This window comes from Varanus komodoensis, unplaced genomic scaffold (genome assembly GCF_004798865.1).
Source record: "Varanus komodoensis strain SLA01 unplaced genomic scaffold, ASM479886v1 scaffold4, whole genome shotgun sequence".
NCBI classification, from domain to species: Eukaryota; Metazoa; Chordata; class Lepidosauria; order Squamata; family Varanidae; genus Varanus; species Varanus komodoensis.
In genome coordinates this window covers 20972652-20993520 of record NW_025335941.1, presented here as the reverse complement: position 1 = coordinate 20993520, position 20869 = coordinate 20972652, and the positions used below count along the sequence as shown (strand labels likewise).

At 38.0% G+C, this 20869-nt stretch overlaps 1 protein-coding gene across 8 annotated transcripts in view; it reads left to right on the top strand.

Annotated features, from left to right (window-relative positions):
- USP25 (ubiquitin specific peptidase 25) overlaps positions 1–17159 on the top strand; it is a 65887-nt gene extending 48728 nt beyond the window's left edge. For 6 of the 8 annotated variants that reach the window (XM_044442780.1, XM_044442779.1, XM_044442778.1 and 3 more), the window contains 8 exons: positions 1384–1497; positions 4817–4912; positions 8777–8955; positions 11148–11226; positions 11632–11711; positions 13070–13193; positions 14220–14415; positions 15711–17159. In XM_044442780.1, coding sequence (XP_044298715.1) covers positions 1384–1497; positions 4817–4912; positions 8777–8955; positions 11148–11226; positions 11632–11711; positions 13070–13193; positions 14220–14415; positions 15711–15883 — 1041 coding nt within the window. In that variant the 3' untranslated portion in view covers positions 15884–17159. The remainder of the gene's footprint in view (positions 1–1383; positions 1498–4816; positions 4913–8776; positions 8956–11147; positions 11227–11631; positions 11712–13069; positions 13194–14219; positions 14416–15710) is intronic. The other 2 variants (XM_044442781.1, XM_044442782.1) reach the window with 2 other exon arrangements.
- Positions 17160–20869: the final 3710 nt, after the last annotated feature.

Sequence of the window (20869 nt, the reverse complement as noted above, 5' to 3'; positions counted from 1 at the left end):
CTAGCAGCCACAATGCATAGCAACACTTACATGGGAACAAGGGTTGTCAGAAATTGCACTGCTGTGCAAACAGTGCTTGCTGCAAGGCAGTCTGCAGGCTTGCATGTCACAAACTGTAGGGAAAATAATTTGCAGAATGATGTTGGCATGTTGCTGTTCAGAGGACGCGTGCCACAAACTACATAATTACTTAGCCAGTTCTGAGGCTATATAAGCTCTCCTTTTTGAGCAGTAAGTAGTGTTCTCTACTATTGTCCTGTCCTATACAAAAGATTTGCAGACAGTTTATAAGCCCCAAAGTATTCACCACAGCAGTACTGATACCGAAGCACTGTATTTGAAACAATTCAACCTGACTCTAGTTGGTTAGCATATTTATTAGTTCAGTTACATATGTGACATGTACACCTGAACTACACTGACCTAGTTTGCATGACATGACTATCCACCATGAGTCATGGTGGTTTGTTGAATCATTTGAACCAGATGTGATTCTGCAGGGTAAAACTTGCAACCCCCGCTCCTGAAAATTCCTGGTGCCTTCTTGTGCCATCTTTACTTAACAGAGCAACCAGATAGTGGGTATTCCTGGTAATGGTGCAGGGAAAAAAAATCATGCCACTCACTTTTTTTGTTCTTGATAGTGGCTGCTCTTCCACCAGTGTGGAAATGTTTCTTCAGAAGGACAATTGCTTTTCTCTGGTCTTTTTATTTTCAGTGCTTCAGAATGTGTAATTGAAGTAATATATTTAATATATATATTGGTGTTTTACAAGTGGCTTTCAATATTAATATTGACAAAATGAGGTTGCCTGTTGGCTACTTTGAGCACAGTTTGAAGGAACAGTAGAGAAATGACAGAAAAAGGATGATCCTGGTAGCACAAGTCAGAAGCACTGAAAATGTGGGGGAAACAAATGCAACAAGAGGAAGCGAGTCACAGTATCTCCTTTTGGATATGTGATCCTCCTAGTTTTAAGTATTAAACTGACACTTCTCAGTGTCTTCTACCATGCCAACACTTCTTGAGTCTATAGCTACTATAGAAAGGGTAGATATTAATACACACATGCATACCATTTCGAAGCACTTACCACTGAGGTTTCTTTTTAGACTGCAAAAATTTCCTCAAATTTACTGGCTGGAAAGTAAATGGAGAGAAAATTTGTGGACCTGCATTAACTGCTCCATTACTGCAGGTGCACTTATTTCCCTTCCATGTACTTCCCAGTCATTAAATTTGTGTATATCTCTTCATTTTAGACAATTTTAGACAACAGCAGGCAGTAACATTTGTTAGCATTGTCATAGTAACTTCTGTTGGTTTGATTAATCTGTCACATTTCTGATTTTTTTTCTCACATTCTGTTTTTCCCCCTACAGAATTCTGATAGTGCCCCAGTGTCGACAAACCCTAATCAGAAAGTTGTTGAGGTGGCAATCCCTGAAGTAGGGACTTATGTGGTTGAGTCAGAGGAGGGGGGTTATGATGATGAGGTACCACTTTTGCTTCATCACAGATACTTGCATCATTCATGTGCTAAAGATAGCTGCTGTCTTTGGCATGCTTGCTCTCAATGGCACTTAAATGTTTTCTCCCTTTCTAAACACCTACCTTTTACTGGAGGCTGAAAACTGAATTGTTAGATACTGCATAATGTTTCTTATGGCATGTTTTGCATGGTGTGAAAGTTAACTCTGACTAAGGTCATCCTCACAGTCCATTTTAATGTGATATCTTAAATCTGTTGTAGGGGTTCAATGGCCCACATTAAAGATTGACTTGAAGTAAGATGTAATTTATTTTGAAATAATCTCAGTTTTAGATAGAAAACAAAACAAATCTAAATTCCCTTAATTAGGATTTTCAACAGACTACAACAGTGCTTTATAAGGAATTTGTGTTTGTTTTCAGTATGCAAAAAATACTTCAAAACAAAAATAATCCACTTCAGTAAAATATAATTTATGACAATGCTATTTGTCTGACTCTATCTATCTATCTATCTATCTATCTATCTATCAAGATACTTTTATCCCATCCAATACGGTTTGTCTCTTTTTTGAGAGGTTGCTGGGACAGAATAGTTCTCAGCTTGAGTGCTTTCATATTCTTTTCAGTAAGGTTACATTGCACTCCTGTCAGCCTTTGAAAATTAAACACAACTTTTTTAAACATGGAAAAGGAGTAGGTATGGGAATACCAAACAACAGCTGAAGCCCTAATTGGTAAGGGCTCATCAGTGTTAGGTGATGAGCATTTTAAAGTTGTGTGTTTCCCAACTTAAGTCTCCAGCATCACTGAATAGGGCTAGGAAACAATCCTGTCTGGAAGCCTGGAGAACTGCTGCTAATCCATGTCAACAGCTGTGGGCTACCCACACAATTTCCTGTGTTCAGTGGAAAACTGTGGTGGAGAAAGACCACAGACAGGCTGTAAGCCCCAGTCTCTCAGCAGAGTTGATGGAATCGACCCTGCTGCCCCATCTTTAAAGCATTCCTTCTAAGAACATAAAAAAGCCATGCTGGAAGGTCTGTCTGGCCCAGCACTCTGTCCTCTTGGTGGCAAACCAGCTTTCCACAGGATCCTCAAGCAGATTGGGTGCCAGACTTCCTCCTGCTCAAGTTTCTCAACCACTGGTGTAGGAAGGCATGCCACCTTTGGTAAAAGATGTAGCACGTAGGCAAGACTAGTAGCCACTGATAGCCTCTTCCCTCATGAATTGTTCCAACCCCTTTTTAAAGACATCCAGATTGGTAGCCATCATAGTATAACTATAAACTGTGTGAAGAAGTGCTTCCTTTTATCTGTCCTAAACTTCCCACCAGTCAGCCTCATGGAATGATCCCTGGTTTTAGTGGTATGAGAGAGGGAGAAACACCATGCATTACTTTAAAAACCTCTAACATATTTTCGCTTACTTACCTTTCTTCTGAATGAACAGTCTCAGTGATTGTAGTTGCACCTCATAGGGGAGCTGCTGCAGCCCCCTGATCATTTTGTTGTACCTAAGGCAACCCTAAGGCACAGTTGTGGCTAGAGATCAACCCTCACTATTCTCTGTTTTACTGTTCCTCAGTGTCCACTGATACCTAGTGAAGTGGGTTTCCCATGTATAGACAACATAGGTTGGGAAAGCAGCAAAAAGACAGATCTTTAAGGGTTGAAGGCTACTCCATTGGTGCCAGTTGTGAACAAGTAAAAAAATAAGCAAAGACCTGCCAAATGTTTCTGTACAGCCTGTGATTCAGAATGGATCATGGATTCTATGTGCCATCTCTCATAGTTCTCTTCTTTTTGCAATTTGATGGGGAAATTTTGTTCACTATGAGTGTGTTACAGCTTTAGTTTAGAGGGATCCCACTAGATGCATTTGTGAGGCAATAACACAACCTGAGCATCTGGCATGCAGCTACAGCCTAGATCCACTGGATCTACAGAGTTTCTGGGCAAGAGAAAAATCTACCAGCTGGTAGGTAGTCCTTTGAGATCCAGTGGGAACTTAAATGTACAGGGAGAAGAATATGGGTGTCTGAGGTAAAAGTTATTTTAAAGTAAAAGTTATTTTGAGTTCATTTTGATTATAATTGGAACCAACTTAAATACCAAAAGTGCATCTCACTACAGATATTCTATCCGCACTTCATTACTTTCAGAAATCGTACGACTCAGGCATGCAGAGGCCAAATCTGACCCTGCAGGGATCCCAGTTAAGTCTTCAGGTGTTCATAAAGGTCATGCCCAGTTCTTTGGCCCCACTCTCTTTTCTCCAACCACCAGTAGTTTGGTGGCTTCCCAGTTTTTCTTTTTTTACCCTATTAATTTAATTATTGACAGTAAGAGTTTTAAGGTAAAATACATTGGTGTTTTTGGCTCATCTTTTTTTCAGTCTTGCAATCTGTGAACATTTCCCCCCAGATAGAGCTTGTTCACTGAGCTGAATAGGGTTCTGTATCTCTGATGGAAGTTCACATTCGGTGAAAGCCAGTACAGTATAAGTAGACAGCATCTTGACTCATCTATGAATTTGTATGTGTATCTAAATAGAAAAGTTAGTGGGTTACACTTGCCCCCTGTATTTGCATAGTGCATTACTACGGAGTCATTGTGTTGTATAGTTCTCATTTGTCATCTTCTATTCTATTCTGAGCGCTCCCAGATCAAAAGGAGTGTACTATGTAGACTAGCAATGCATGTAGAGAATTGCTTCTCAGTTATAAAAACTTGACTGTTAAACTGTCTTGTGTTCTTTTACTTTTTATGTCTATGTTAAATGTTTCTCTAAGATTTAATAATATTAAATTCTGTGTCCCAAGGACTCTTCAGTGCTCTGCCTGAAGCACTGTACAGACAACCTGGGTTGGGAAATGAAATTAGGACAAGTACTTTGACAGCTTGCTTAAACAGACATGCCCATGAAAATATACAGATATAAGAATTAAGAAATCAAGTTGAACCTGAGAAGAATCAGGCACTTATACCTTGTTTAGGAATTTATAATCTCTTACAAGTGTGATTTACTAATTCAAATTGCTATCATCCCACTTTCAAGTGTCAACTCTGCATGTGTGTGAAGTTTTTTTCCCCTCTTAACTGCCTGAAGTATTCCAATTATTATTATAGCTTAAATCTAGGTTATATCATTAGTGTTTTAGAAAAGGGCAGTGATTTTTAAGGCCAAAATTTAACACTTAAATGTTTGCCATTGCCTTGTGGGCATGCACTTGCTATATCTGGCATGAGTATGTAAAGGCATATACCAATATATATTTTTAGTGTTCAGTGAATCTGTATGTATTAAATCTCCTGTAACAGGTCATGCTGTCTCCAAACATGCAAGGTATTATCATGGCTATAGGTAAAGCCACGAATGTGTATGACAGGTGTGGGCCAGAAGCTGGGTTCTTTCAGGTACAACAGTTTCAACTTTTCCTCTGCTTGTCTTTGTACTTTAACTGTAATTCAGAGTTAGACTGTTTTTGAAGTTCTTTATTTTAAATGTGTTTTGTCCAGAGAGATAAGTAAATATGATGGCATCCAAGATTTTTTAATGCATTGTTCCAACCATAAATGCAGTCAACTCACAACTTCTCACATCAAATAAATAAAAACAGAAACACAGCACACCAGTGGGAAGCTCTAGAAGGCCAGACAATGGACTTGCGGAGCTTAAACTCTGCTCTAAAAGTACATGGCTTTGAACATGTTTCATTGTGCTAAAAATCAAAAGACTTTTGTAACTTTTTATTTCTACTCTTTCTGGTTAGAAAAAAGTTGTAAAAGACAATGGGAAAGCATAGAAGGGCAATATGGGTCTGCCATAAAATGCTGTGAATTGGGGAGCAGGATTCCACAAAAAAGCCTAGACCAGAAACACTCTAGCTCCTGTTGGTTTCACTTTTGGCTTTTCAACATTAGGCATATATTATGTGCACATGATTCCTTACAGTTGTTTATGGACTTTTAGGATAAAGTTGTCATACTCCAGTTTTACTTCTGGTTTTCAGAGCAGTTCAACACTTTAAAAAAATAGGGAAAATGAGTTATTTAATTACAGTGAAGAAAGTGGTGTTCTTTTTCCTGATGTGCTGTTGTGGAATAACACAAATACATTTCCACCTCCACCTAGAGATTGTATAGTTGAAAAGCAGGGAAGGAAGAACTTTTTGTAGAGCTTGGATCTCAGTGCTGCAATGAGACATGATAAGAGCACAATAAATGCCTTGCATTTGGATTCCAGAACTCTAAGTAGGCTTGATGGCTGCCACTCTAGTCTTTAAAACAGTACAGAAAATCATGTAAGATTACAAAACAGATCAGTGTTTCCCTCGGCAACATGAGACACTATGTGTGCTAAGTCATGGTGTTCATAACTAGACATAGCTTCAGCTTGGTCTCTCCTATAATTCTGTAGTTATACCTCTTCCTTCCCTCTGAAGAAGGTGTAATGTAATTTTAAGTTCCCCCAATGCTTTCTAAACACTGTGCTTCGCTTGATGCATGGATCAAAGATCCAAGCTCTATTGCCTAGAGCCTTTTTGTGGTATATTTCATTTTCCTGGCATGCATAGTTATTGGTAGAATTCCTCATGCCAACAATGATTAATTTAATTTGTTGATGTTACATGCTGTCAAGTTATTTCTGACTTAGGGTGATTCTGTGACTTAATTCCCTCCGGAATATCTTGTCCTTGACAGTCTTGCTCAGCTCCTGTAAACTCAAGACTGTGGATTCCTTTATGGCATTGATCCATCTCATAGTCTCCCTTTAATCATGAAATGTCCTGATTAAACTTATGCAAGGGCATCTATACAACAAGTTTTTAGACCTGGCAATATGATCACGGAATCATTGTGCTCTAGCCTTATAACTTTCCAGTTTATACTACATAAAGTATTGTTTTAAGTGAACCAGAGAGGCTGGAATGATTTTAAAAGCATAGTTTTGATCCTAAGATACATTAATTTAAAGAAAGTCACAAAAAGAAAACTTCTGATTGATGTTTAAAGTGGGTAATTGTGTTGAAGAGAGGTTGAGAATTTTTAAAATATGGTTTAGATTCAAAGAAATGCACTTAAGAAACATTCCCATTTACTTCTGTAGTCAGTGATGAATTTATAATTAAAATGTTCAGTTGCTTTCTTGTGTTTTTCTAAATCTTTGGATCCTACAGCTGGTTTATACCTAACCAAAATAAATAAAATGAGAAATAATAAACATGATCACTGGTGCCAGTATCACTTGCAGTCACAATGCCATTTAAGTTGGTTTGGAGGACCCAGTCTTGGCTTAATGAGTGAGAGATATGGATGAACTTCATTGTCATGAATTAACTATAGATTCTTATTATATCAAGCCTGTGAACTATGGTTCATAGCTTAAAATATACCAAAATATTAAGCCAATTTCAGATCATGACTTTGTATTCTGAGTTGATCTGAAGTCAAATTGTCCATTCAATTTGGAAGAAATAGAAAATCATAGTTAATGAAAGATTGCCTAATTTATTTACTCACTTCTGTATAGAAAGTCAAAAGTGTTTTTCATAAGCCTGCTTACTGAGCCCATGGTATGATTGATTGTTAGTGGCTATTCCTTGCCTCCTGCCTTGCAGTGTCCCTGTTTCCCTGTCTACTGTTTTCAGCCGGAATCCAAATCCTATATGGATTCCAGATTATCTCAGATTATCTCAAACTGTATCTTCTAAAACCAGCTTATACAATGCAAAACTCACTATTGGGGAAAAAAAACCTGAGTGTTAATTTACTGGCTCCACGTGCATATCACGCTAAACTGTGGTTTATTGTAAACGAAGCAGCATGCTTGTTGTGGAGAGAGAAGCTTCAGGTGGAAGAGGCTAAATAAACCTTCCTGTGATGGTTTACTTGGTGTTCCACATGAACCAGGAATCTGGTTTATTTCTTCATCATCAAGCCAGTGTCATAAACCAGATTATGGCTTATGATGGTTATGACTTCAGCTTGTCAGCATGCTGCCTCATTCATGATGAATCACATTTTTTTTTTTAAAAAAAGAAGGTGGGTTATCATAATATATGAACTGGGCCATTAAGTAAAACGCTATCTTGCAGTGGAATCAGTATGTTTCCCTAGTAGTCTGTTCCACAGTAGTCTGTTCAAGGAGGATATGGATGGGAAAATGTTGGAGTTCACAGGGAAGGGACAAGAACCATCCATGAACATGATCTGTTAAATCCAGACTTCATTACTCTTTAGCTTTCTAAATGTTCTGTGTCTTTCTTACAGGAAAATTTGCTGGTGCTTTCTGTTGCCTTCCATAGGTTTATAGATAGTAAATGTTTCTTGTTTCTTCAAAATGTGTCTTTTCTGAATATTTTAAAAATATTAAGGTGCTCTTGAATTTGTTAACTTGGTCCAACTCACCTGTTACCCAACTGCTAGTAGATTAGCCTTTCTCAAATATCAAAGTAATATAGTCTTGTGTTGAACCAAAGAATTTTTGTTTTAATATGATCAAGGGTGCAGTCTTCTCAAATTGCACCCTTGATACCCTTGAGCCTCTGAACTCGAGGCCTTATGTGCATTCGATGCAGAGCAGGAGCAGCAGTGCAGGCAAATACTATCCCATACCTCTCACTGAATTTTGCTAGACTGACATTTTTCAACCCTCAAGCTGGGGCACTTGGGGAAAAGGAAAGAAGGAGGCTGTAGAGGCTTATACAGTGCATGCTCCCCTCCCCTCCAAAATGGCACCTTTACTCCTCTGTCCAAGGTCAACTTCCTGACCCTTAGAGACCTAGCTAGAACAGTTCTTTTCTGAACTGGAAGGATTTCTGCATAGATCTCCAAGGTTAGAACGGTTTCCTTTTAAATCTGGAATTAAGAGTATCCTGTGCCCAGCTAAACACTGTTTGTGGGGCCATAGGATCACTTCAAATACTATTCAAGGCAATGTAGTAGTAAAAACTGGTTTAATACTGTGTCTTGCACATTTTCATGAATGTTGATGACTATAACCAATTTTTAAAGCATATTTTTACTTCAAAAATTACAATTTTCTTATTGCAAGACTTTATATTGTATACACAAATAAGGCATCAAGTTACATCTTGGAGGATGGACTCATCCCCACTGAACCCAAACACTGTTCCTGACCAAGAATATTGCTGTTCTTAATGATACACATGTATAATTAAAGTAATGTAGGAACTATAACTTTTAATGTGCCATGGTACTAACTAATTAGGCTGCTAAATGTTAAATTGACAATGTGTGTCATTCTTTTGTATATAGGCAATAAAATCAGAATATGCACGGTTACTCAAACTAGCCCAAGAAGACACGCCTCCTGAGTGTGATTACCGTTTGCATCATGCAATTGTCTACTTCATCCAAAATCAGGCCCCAAAGAAAATAATTGAGAGAACATTGCTGGAGCAATTTGCAGATCACAATTTGAGTTTTGATGAAAGGTAATTATGTAGGCACTTCTGAATCAGACTGTTTACAAAACAAACTTTGAACAGAGACTTTATAGAGCACCAGTTTCTTATTTACACATGATTGTTATTCATTACTGAACTTTGACATGTTCTTCATATTTTGCATGCAGTCAAGCTCTTCTTCATAGTTTTCTTTCTTTTTGGTACAGCCTTTTTATAAAAATAATTATTTTCTTTCCTAATGTCAATGGTTTCTAGTTGATTTTTCTGTTATGATGTGCCCGTTTGTGAATGACTTCTCTCAGGTTCTAAGCCTTTTAAAATGTAGATTCCAGGGGACAGGTGCCAACTAATAAAAAGGTTCCATAGGTAACAAGAAGTACTTTTGCTGTAGGATTACATATCTCAGCCCTCCAGGAATCAACTTCTATATTCCTGCAAGTATGGTGAATTGTGATTAAAAGTTCTGGCATGAAAGAAGAGCCATCAGGCTCTACACTGGTCAAAGATGCAACGAAGCAAAGAATCTGTTAAGTCAGGGAGCACAGTCCACAGGTTACAAGCTGCTTGCTGCCTGAACTGTAAGTTGGGTCATAATGCTCAGTGGTACCCTGAGCACCTCATTCCTGTGCTAGCTTTTCCCAGCAGGAAAGGATGGCAGTGAGAACAGACAGATACACAATGCAGGCAAGAAGCTCCCTAGTGATCCTGAGCAGTGTCAAGTAGCTACCTGTTCTCTGACCAGTGCTATGCAACATCCTCCCCCACACCCACTGCCTTTGCTAGTGGGAAAGGTGAGTAGCACCACTGCGCAGATGTACTTCTGCCACCATTTGACAACAGTGCCTCGTCTTCCCTGTCTCTTTCCCTCTGTGGAACAGAAAAGTCGGTGGTGGAGGTAGTGGTGAGGATCATCCTAGTTTCACCATGTGTGACTGAGAACTCGCTGTGCTAGCTGGAGACCAGTGTCAGCTAGCAAGTGGATTTGTTGAGGCCTGAGAAAATAGGAAGGGAACTCAAGCCAGTCATTCCACTTCTGCCATATACACTGTTTCTTACTACATTCTAAATTAGCTCACCTTAGGCATGTGGTTCTGTACTTGTCTGTCCTGGGCTTAGACATTTCGAAGCAACCTGAACAATCACTGTTTCCCAAGAGGATATTTGCCTGCTCTCCCCTGTCCTCAGTAATATTTAGAAATAGTGCTTTAGCTCCACCTTGTGACGCTTAATTATAACTGTCAGCATTATGCTTCCATCAAAGGCATGAGGGAAAGGAGCTCATGTGATATAATGTCTTAAGTTAAATAAAATTCTGTGGTGCACTCTGATCTGTATCACTAAACAGAGCATATCTGGTGCTCTTTCCAATCATGCATACTGATAGCATAAATCTATTCCAAGGGTGGCTGTATTCCTCATAGTAAGCAGCACTTCAAGATGAAGGACTGTAAAATGAGGGATGGGTGACAAAAAATGCATTAAGAAGATGAAAGCAAAATACGATGAGAAAATAGAAATAGGACCATGCAAAATTAAAAAAAGGTTGGAGAAGGAATAAAAACTGCAACAACTCTGTTCTTCCTTAGACATAGAACTGTTTGCTTATCATTTTCTATTTGGCTAAACAGGTAAACTTGTTCAAGGCTGGAATTTCATAACCAATCACATGTTTTAGAAAGTAGACATTCTATTTTTAAAAAAATAAACACAGTCAGTATGTGTCTCCCATTCCTCAGTTATATAAAAAAATCATCTGACACATTATTTTCAGCAGTGCATTGGGCTAGTTCAAAATGCCAAGCCATATAAATTGAATCTGCTAGTGCTAATTAAAATTTGCATAATCAGTGTCTGGCCAATCACTTGGTGATGCTCAGTGAGTAGATCTCTTAAGAAGAAATGAAAGATCCAAGTTAAAAACCCCTTTCTCTTTTCCAAGCCTACTCTTACAAGAAAATGCCATATTCATTTATTTTGAAAAGCAGTTTGCACAACTTCCCGTTTTCCTTCCATCCTGTATAAAGTCTTGAAGTGGTTCAAAATGATCTTGAGATGCTTCTGCGAAAAAAAAAAAATGAAAAATACCCACAAGAGATGGTAGGCCTGTGGAAAGAGATCCCTGGGAATTGGCTGTTACCTTTGGAACTGCTATCACTTGGAAAGATCCTGTTGTTGCTCTCAATGTCATTTTGATTTGTGTTTTTCTTTTTCTTCTTAAGGTGCAGAAACATTATGAAAGTGGCTCAAGCCAAAATTGAAATGATAAAGCCAGATGAAGTTAGCATGGAAGATTATGAGGCTAGTACTTTTATGTTTGAAATATTTTCTCTTACATATTGTGAAGTAAATATATTGTCTTTTAAAATCCATTGGACAATGCAAATTATCAGATGCTGCAAATTTTCAGAGGAATTTGTTTCTTCCTGAAACTCTACCATTTCAGTTTAATTGCTTGGAAACAGCTTCATGCAATAGGTAGTGACAGCACAGCAGTAGAAAAAGTAGAAAAGTGGAACTCAAAGTAGGGCAGGGTATACTGAACAATCCAAGAAATACTGCATTTCAGAATTATAGTAGTTTTCTTATTTACGTGACTGCAGTTGGCATATGCATAGCTATTAGGAACTTGCACTGTGATAGGACTAAACTTTTATTTTTCAATATTTTTTCACAAAAATGATCACTTTTTTCTTTTACATAAAGTGGTGGCACCAAGAATACAGAAATTTCAGGGAGACAACTGTGTATCTCATGGTGGGATTAGAACTGTTTCAAAAGAAGAAGTAAGTAATCCACAGGCTATCTGTTAAGATCATCTTAAAACTCCTGCTGAATATTTGAAATATAATTCTTGTGTATACAGTATACATAGACAACAGGGGGTAATCTGTGATGAAGGCATGAGTAAGGGGAGGGAGTCTGGAAGGGACATTATGAAATCTCTGCTTTTTTGTACAGACTACAATACTATTTCCTTAGAAAGGTGGTTGATAATTTCAAAATATTAATGAGTTTGTATTTTAGATACATTGTATAAAAATTGCTGAATAACTGAAACCATATTATTGTAGCTTTTTTATTAATGGTAGAAGGATGAAGGGATGGAAGGGATAGCTTGAGAGCTAGCCCTGCACTTGCAGGTCTTGAAGCATCTTCTATAGCCAGAAAGCTCTGAGCAGGTACAGAAGGTGCCCTGTCACATCATGCCCCCCTGCAATAGATAACCAAGAGCTTACAAGCAGAATTCATTAGAAATAGGCCTTGCATATAAGCAGTCTTCATGAAAGTTACTGTTCTCCTTTTGTTAGTCCTCTCACTGGTGTTATATTTTGGTAGAGACCAAAATTATCATCTTGTCTTTTATTACCTTAGGAGGGGGGAAAAGTAAGCTTTCATATAGAATTGCACTATTATTATACTGGGCTGTTTGTCTGAGGGCAAATTTCTTTGTCAATTCCTGCAACTTTCTTATTTATTTTTTATTATTTATTTAGGGAACTGCTATGCCGCCCCATTCGCCAAAGCCTCGGGGCGGCTCACAAACATAAATAATTAACATCATATAAAACAATATAATCTAACAGTATAAATTAAGTCTCCCTGGCCAAAGAATAAAATAAATAAATAATATTAACAATTAAAATAATGTTTGAATAAAAAGGTCTTAGCCTGGCACCGAAAAACAAATAATGACGGCACCAGGCAGACCTCTCTGGGGAGCATATTCCATAGATTGGGCGCCACCGCAGAGAAAGCCCTGCTCCGAGTACTTACCCTCCTAATTTCCTTCACGGAGGGTTCCCGGAGAAGGGCCTCTCCCGCTGATCTCAAGGGGCGGGCAGGCGGGCATATATGGACGTAAGCGCTCCTTCAGGTAACCAGGACCCAAGCCGTTAAGGGCTTTATAGGTCATCACCAACACCTTGAATTGGGCCCTGACTTCAATTCTTATAAAGGTGGCACTTGTAAAACACAAGGGTTTAGTTTCAGTTCCATCTAAAACCATTGTTGCTACTTGGATACTTAATGGTGGACTTTTCCTTCTTGATACCATATGTTAATCACTACAGGGTGGACTGTAATTTGACTTTAGCAAATTAGCACTTTGAAAAATAATTTGTTTCATTAATACTTGTTCCAGTTTTAAAGAAGCCTTGCTGTATCTTATCTCTGCTTATCATAAGAACAAAGAGCTCTCATCAAAAGGCTTATATAGAGGGCATGATGAAGAATTGATGTCCCATTATAGAAGAGAATGTTTGCTAGTAAGTACAATCCATAAAACTCCTTTCTAAAACTGCCAGCATGTTTGCAGTGTGATTCAAATAGTGTATAATATTGCAGTTTGAGTAAAATCTTAATTTACTTAAAAGTGCATGTTATCTTAATTCTACCATACCATTTATTTTCAAGTCTAAAAAACTAGGAATAGCTAGGAATTGTTTCACTCTTACAAGTAGTTCCAGTGTATCATATTCAGCCTGTGCTGCTTATTTCTTAAAAAGCATGTGGATTCCATTCACAGTGTTTGAGCAGCTTTGGTGCTATATGGCTCAACAAAACTAACAGTACACAAGGAACAGATACAAATGAGTTATGATACTGACAAAGGACAGCTATAGTATGAGATGAAATAACATGCACATGGTAGGCATGTCATGAGGGGAGCCAGCTGGAGCCAGGGGTAAGACTAGATAGCCCAGGAGGGCCTTTCTGACTTACTCTGTTTTTATCTTTCTAACCTATAGCAAGTATTTGAAAAGGGTAAGAACTTAGTTTGAAGATAGGTGAGAGAATTTACAGCCACTTCACTTTGTTACCTGACAGTGCTTTCTGAGTAAAGCTGTACTTAAGCATTATTCACTAGCACGCTTAAAGCAATTGCTGTCCAGACAGCCTTAGTGCCTTAGTTGCAATTAGGCTGGCCATATGCAAAACTGGCCATGGCTCCTTCACCTTTAATATCAATGTAGAAAAGAAAATTTCAGCAGGTGTAGTTTGCACAATAAGGTCCATCTGCTGAAATTTCCTCTTTTTTATAGCTATCAGAGATTTAAGAATTGTATCCTGTTCTGTATATGGCCACTGTACTTGAGATATTAAGTCAATAAAAATGCTTTCAGATAAGCATCCAGTTAGGCCACAGAAAATGCCCTGATTATGTTTGATGCCCCTAATTCTCAGGTGTTTGGACAAATAGCTTGTACTTTAAGAAAAACTGAATATATTTGTTAGACATGGTGTAATGTGAATGCTATTTTTTTTAAAAAATCTCTTAATGTTGCATGAAGATGTTAAATGAGTGTGCTGCGACCCTGTTTGAATCTGGAGATGATGAAGAAGTCAATAAAGGGCTGGAAATCATGAATGAGCTAATTGTCCCATGTCTACCATTGTTGTTGGTGGATGAAACTGAGGAAAAAGATATTGTTGCTGTAGAAGATATGAGAAACAGATGGTGTTCCTATCTGGGACAAGAAATGGAGCGTAAGTTATTTTTAAATATACTCTTTCTCTCTAATGATTTAAAACAGGAAGTCGGTTTTAAGTGGCATTTCCTGTATTTTCATGTATCACTGAAATGCAAAGTATGAGGAGTTGTCCACTTCATGTACTAATGGCCAGTACATGGGGCAATTGGAGATCAACTGTTGGAATCAATTAATACATAAACACATTTTGTGACATAATGTTTTAAAAATCTCCTGGACAGAACATTCATAATCATAAGAGCAATGCATGTTGGTTGATTTTAACACCATTGTCATTAATTCCTCTGTGAAATAGCTGTTACGTGCAGTCATCACTTTTCCCCTTTGTGTATGGCCGTGTTAACTACATTTGAATCTACTCTCCAGCTGTGTGTTCAGTATTGCAGGCCAATGCCTGTATTATCTATCTTGTACTACTTTTATAAAAGCTTTCTGAAGTTTATGATGTGTAACAATAGCTTGCCCTTCCCTGTTGGAGGCTGGGTGTGAATGTGCAACCACAGGCATGAAACCTATCACATGGTTCTTTACAACCCAGTCACCATCCCTTCCTCCCAAAGGGGTTTTCTCTAAATAGGTAATGTTATACCAGTCCCCCACTGAAACCATGCAGGTTGGTGACCATCACTACATCTTGGCTTGGGAAGTCCATAGTTTAACTATGCACTCTGAGAAATATTACTTTTTATCCATGCTGAAGCTTTCAACCACTCCAGATGTTTTTCTCACATTCTAGTTTGTATCCCAGTACACTTTCTGCACACCATATATGATTTTAGGCAGTTGCCTCAAACCCCTAACTCCCCTTGCTCATTCTTTTCTTAAGCCAAAAAGACCCAGTGTTTCAACTTTTCTTCACTGGGGAGTTGTTCAGCCCTGCTGTCTATTTAATTGCCCTTTCTGCACCTTTTCCAAGTCTGCAATATCAGAACTAAGCACAATATACTATATGTGGCCACACCATAAATTTACAGAAGAACATTGTAATAATAGGTTTTGTTTTGTCCCCCATTTCATTTCCTAATTGGAATTAATGTTTTTCACTGCAGCCACACATTGGGTCAACATTTTCATTGAGTTGTCCACTGCAAGCCCAAGTTTTCTTGTATGGTCAGCCACTGCAAACTCAGATTCATCAGCTGATAATGATCACTTCCATTCCTAATTATTTCCAATGTAATTGGCCCCCGTGCCACAAGTTTCCTTTTCTTTTATATCATCCACTGACTGCATATACAATGCATAAACCCAACTGATCAATTAAAAATAAATATTTTGTCTCATTTACAGCTAACTTGCAAGAAAAGCTAACGGATTTCCTGCCAAAATTGCTAGATTGTTCTACAGAAATTAAAGGTTTCAGTGACCCACCAAAGTTACCGTCTTATTCCACCCATGAACTGTGTGATCGATTTGCCCGAGTCATGTTGTCTCTCAGTCGAACTCCAGCTGATGGAAGATAAACTCGGAAGACCTTCCTTAAGCACACTGTATAAACTTTTTTTTAGTTCTTTAACCCTTGCCTTCCTGTCACAGGGGTTTGCTTGTTGCTGCTATAGTTTTTAACTCTTTCATTTTAATAACTGCAAGATAAGAAAGAGGACTGTACAGACAATAACCAGACTGCAGGCAATAATGCTGAGAATCGCATGGCACTCAGTTTTGTTATCAGCCAGAACTCATGCAACATTACGAGTCTGATTTATTATGGCAAAGCTGCTTTTTGCCACTTACCTGTTACAGTATTACTTTGACTTCATCTTAATATCATTTGCTTCATCATCAACAGCTTTCTGTTCAGTCTGGGCCATTCTTTGACTGCATCAATTTTAAAGTGACCATTGTAAAATACATGGTACCTGGTAGCTTGTAAATTACATCAAAGAATAAAAAAGGTTTTATTTATGGCTACTTTTGTTGCAAATAAACTGTATATTTGTGAATAATAGAGGTATATTTGTGTATTATAGATATATATTTTAGATAGGAAGATACAGCATAGTGAGATACTGTGGAAAGAGGAGGTGGGGTATAGTCTTGTTCTTTTGAGAATTAGGGATGTTTTTATGTATAGCTTGGAGTATGTTGACAAGTAGGAGGTTTCCTCAGACAATTGTGCTTCGACTAAACATACAATGTTTGCAGGCTCCTGAAATTTTCTGCTTAAGTCACACAAGCCTTTTCGCAATGATTGTTAAACAGTACAGCACCTGAAATTTATCTTGAAGTCATATGTGAGGCTTATGTTGACCACATGGCAGCTAATGCAGGCTAACAGATCAGAGTAATACTGGTTGACTCTGCCAGAGTGGTCACACCCATTGACTTGCCTGATCTGTGTTTAAAATGACAGTCTGAGTGTTGGGCCATTGGGTATGTAGACATGTATATTAGGGCTTAATACACATGGCCTCCAGACCTTAATTCATGAGTAGTCCCATAGCATGATAGATCCATATTGGAATTTTGCCAGTGCACAGATACCAGAGAGGCTCTATGCCCCCAGTATAAGGCTATGGTGAAGGTAAAACCTATTTTCTGGAATAAAACTTAATTTGCGCCCTGTAATCACAGAAGAGCACCTAAAAGGTATTTTACATGCCTTCTCACTTGTTTCTAGTTATACCTGGCTAACTATAAGTTTTATTTAAAAACAAAATGTTAATTGAATAGAGATTTTGTAAGTTCTTGAATTTACAGATTCCAACAATATAGTAAAATACTACTTTTCCTATTTAAGTCATGTTTTAAATTTGTGAACTATACACCAGTCATTACTACAGTTGCTCCCAATTATTTATATGCAAAGAAGTTTCTATTAACCATTACACTTAAACACTTCAAAAATGTTTTCTATCTGTCATTAATGTTTTGTTTGATGTTAATCAAGAAATATGGTTTCAGTCAGAAAAGGACTGTGATTTTTAATTTAGAAATAACACATTAACATTAGCATATACAAAGATATGCATTTCATTAGCAGAATTTTTTACCACCACCCCCATTGCCTTTTCCACATTTTGTGTTACATAGATTGAATTGACATTGTTACCATTTGATATACACAAGTTATTCTGCACTGTGAGGATGGAAAATATATTTATTATGGCACAAAAGTTAAGGAAACAAAAACAAACTGGCACTTTTCATAAGTATTCATCCCCAAGTAAAGAAGCATTTGTGGCAGCATTTACAGCTGCTAGCCTTCTCAGATAAGTCTCTGTCAGCTTTGTGCATATGGATTTTGCAGTGTTTTTCTATTCTTTCTGGCCGAACTCCATCTCTGCCAGTGGAATGGGGACCATTGGTGAATAGCTACTTTAAAGTTGTGCCACAGATCCTCACATGGATTGATACCTGGGCTTTCATTGAACCACTCTTAAGACATTCAGATTATTGCTTATGAACTGCTCTAGTGTTACTTTGACTGTGAGTTTACAGTCAATTGTCCAGCTAGAAGGTGAACCTCTGGACCAGTCCCAGGTGCCTTGAAGACTGAAACACCTTTTCTCTGGAATTGCCCTGTATTTGACTTCATCCATCTTGCTGTCAGTCTCTATTGAGGAAAAGTTTACTCGCAAAATGGTAGTGTATAACCATGCTTCACTATGTAATCAGATTGCACATACATAAAGGAACTCTGGATTTGTAATCAGCTCTTATATTTAACACTTACCCACACACATGTATACTTGAGGACTTATCCTGCTTTTCCGTTAGCCTCATAAGTTTTATTGTCAGACCAAAGACTAGACACTTGAGAATTCATTCTAATACACTTATCTCTATGTATAGGTCTACTGGGTTAAGGTGAAGAATTATTTTGTACAGGGTATTCTAGCCACATGTGGCAATAAAAGTAGAAGCATGCAGGCATTTGTTTCATTTATATCATGCCTTTTCCATAATGGAACTCAAGGCACAATACATAAGGTTCCTTGGATACATGTTTAGCTGTCCAGATGCTGACCTGCTTCATTTTGGCAAGTTTGCCACATCCATTTTTTTTTTCAGTTTAAAGCAACTATTTCATTCTCTCAAGTTTATATTTCAGCTCACAAAAGTAGTTTCTCAGTTGTTCCCATGGCCCACCAGCAGTTCCTATCTTAAAACAATACGGCAAACCATCTTCTCTCACAGATTTTTGATAACGCAAAATAGCTTTTAGACATTGGGCTGGGATTGCTTCTGCACTAGCCTTCTTTTCTAGAATTACAATTCTTCATTGGCAAACACTTGCTAGGGAGAATGCAGATGATGTATTAATAATTCACTATTTTATTTATTGAATTTATATACTGCCCCAATAGCCCAAAGGGCTCTTTGGGTGGTTTACAAATGTAAATCCCCTGTTTGTTTATACAGCAATAACCCAGATAAAACCCAACAACTAAAAACACAAAAAATAGCCTATTGCTTGTAATTAGCTTGTTTTGATGAGCCTTTGTGGTCTCTGTTTTTGCAGAAATCAGTGGGGAGATTATTGTGATTTATGTTTTTCTCTCATAAAATATTTCTTTTTTATATATAGAAAATCACTGGGAGGAAACTCAGTAGTTTGCTGAATGGGAGCTACTTCTGACTAAACAGTATAGTGTCTTGGGTAGCAAGAGAGTATTGCCAAACAGTCTAGTACAATTTTGTGCAAGATGGAACCTCTGCTTTCAGTCCTACATGCAGGTGATTGTGTGAAACTCTGGAGAGCTGTAATTGAAAACAACCTAAATATTCCACAGCTACTCATACAACTCTCAAACTGGATCTTCAGTCATTTCTGATGGAAAAAAGTCAAAACCTTAGATGCATAAGAACTTGCCTTAGCTCCATTTAGGTATTGTCTGGTGGTTGTCTGCTAAGATTACAGGAAGGTGTCTTTCCCAAGGACTGAACCTGGCACAATCTGTCTGCATAGCCTATGCTGCTAACACTGAGCTGTGACTTGTCTCAGCCCACCATCTACTCAAAAGACCTTCTCTAATAAGGGGGGAGATCCAACTAGCTGCTAGTTATTAAAACAATGTGGCAAGCAATCATGAAAAAGAATGGATATATAGATGGGTAAATGAAATGCAGGCTGACATTCATAGCCTCAATTTGCCTTTCACACCAAACTAATTTTCTCAAATTTAAAAAATGAGCAAGAAAAAAGTAAAGACAGCAGTGGGCATTATTACCAAAGTGCATAATGATTGTTTTCCCTTCTGAGGACTGCATTGGGAAATGATCTATAATATTTACTGACTAAGCAGAAGCCTTGTAGAACTACTTCAGCAAGAGCTGAGTTATGTAGAATTATAGTTCAGTTCCAGGTGAAGAAAAAATAGGAAGCACCAATGGGAGTACCTCTGCTGCTTTCATTTCTCTATCCCTCTGCCCCAAGGTTAGTCTTGGAAAGCCTCAATCGTAATGAGAGCAAGGGTGGGTACAGCCAGACTGAATGTAGAGACCAGTTTGAAGTGGGTTCAGCATATTGAATAAATATGTCTGTTTGATCTTCACTGTTTTGCCCTAACTGGCTCTTTAAGGAGGTTGGGATGACATTATCTCAAAACTTGGATTACTTCCTGAGCAAGGTCTGCCATCCCCCTTGCTTTCCTGTTGCTAATCAGGTGGAAACCTGATAAGCCCCTACACATTCCACCTGGTTAGCATTTGGCAAAGAAGTGCCTGGCTTCCTCACTTTGTGATGACTTTGACCTTTAAATTACATTCAACTCTGTGTTCAGTGTTAAAGTACAACATTACAGCAAGCCAGACTGTTTTCATTTCTGTGTTGGTCAATCCAAAAGATGCCTTTTTTAGATGCTTAAATAACATTGATTTAAGCATCACTGAACTGTGTGGCTTGTTTTTGTCAAGTTTACCTATCCATTGACAATCGAACAATTGAAGTCCCATTGGTTTTAGCAGTTATTAATAACTGGAGCAAGATTTGGGTTACAGTAAAGTTTCTTAACTTGGTGACTCCATATGCTGTAGACTATAAACGAATGTCCATGATGGCTGGAGTTGTTTCTTATTCTTACATTCATACCCTTCACTTTTTCTTTTGAAGAGCCCAAGGTGGCTTACATAGTTGTCCTTCATTTTTATCCTACCTGGTCCCTTTTAGGAAGGTCAGGCTAGAGTCAGTGACTTGCCCAAAATCATGCAGTGAGCTTCATGACCAAGTGGGGACAAAAACCTGCACCTCCCAATTTCTAGTGCAACAGTGCACCACACTGGCTGATAAGAATATCTGAAAAATACCAACATAAGGAAGAATGGTAACAATTCTACAGCATAGCAACTCTACTCGATAACTCATAAAAGACTGCTAGGGTGCTGTACAAGACTTTTTGCATATAACGGTTTATATTGAGACAATACAAAGAGTCTCATATAGGTGTACACAAATCATGCTAAATTTATTTGTTGTTTTAGTCTTTATTTATTAAATGTATATCTCA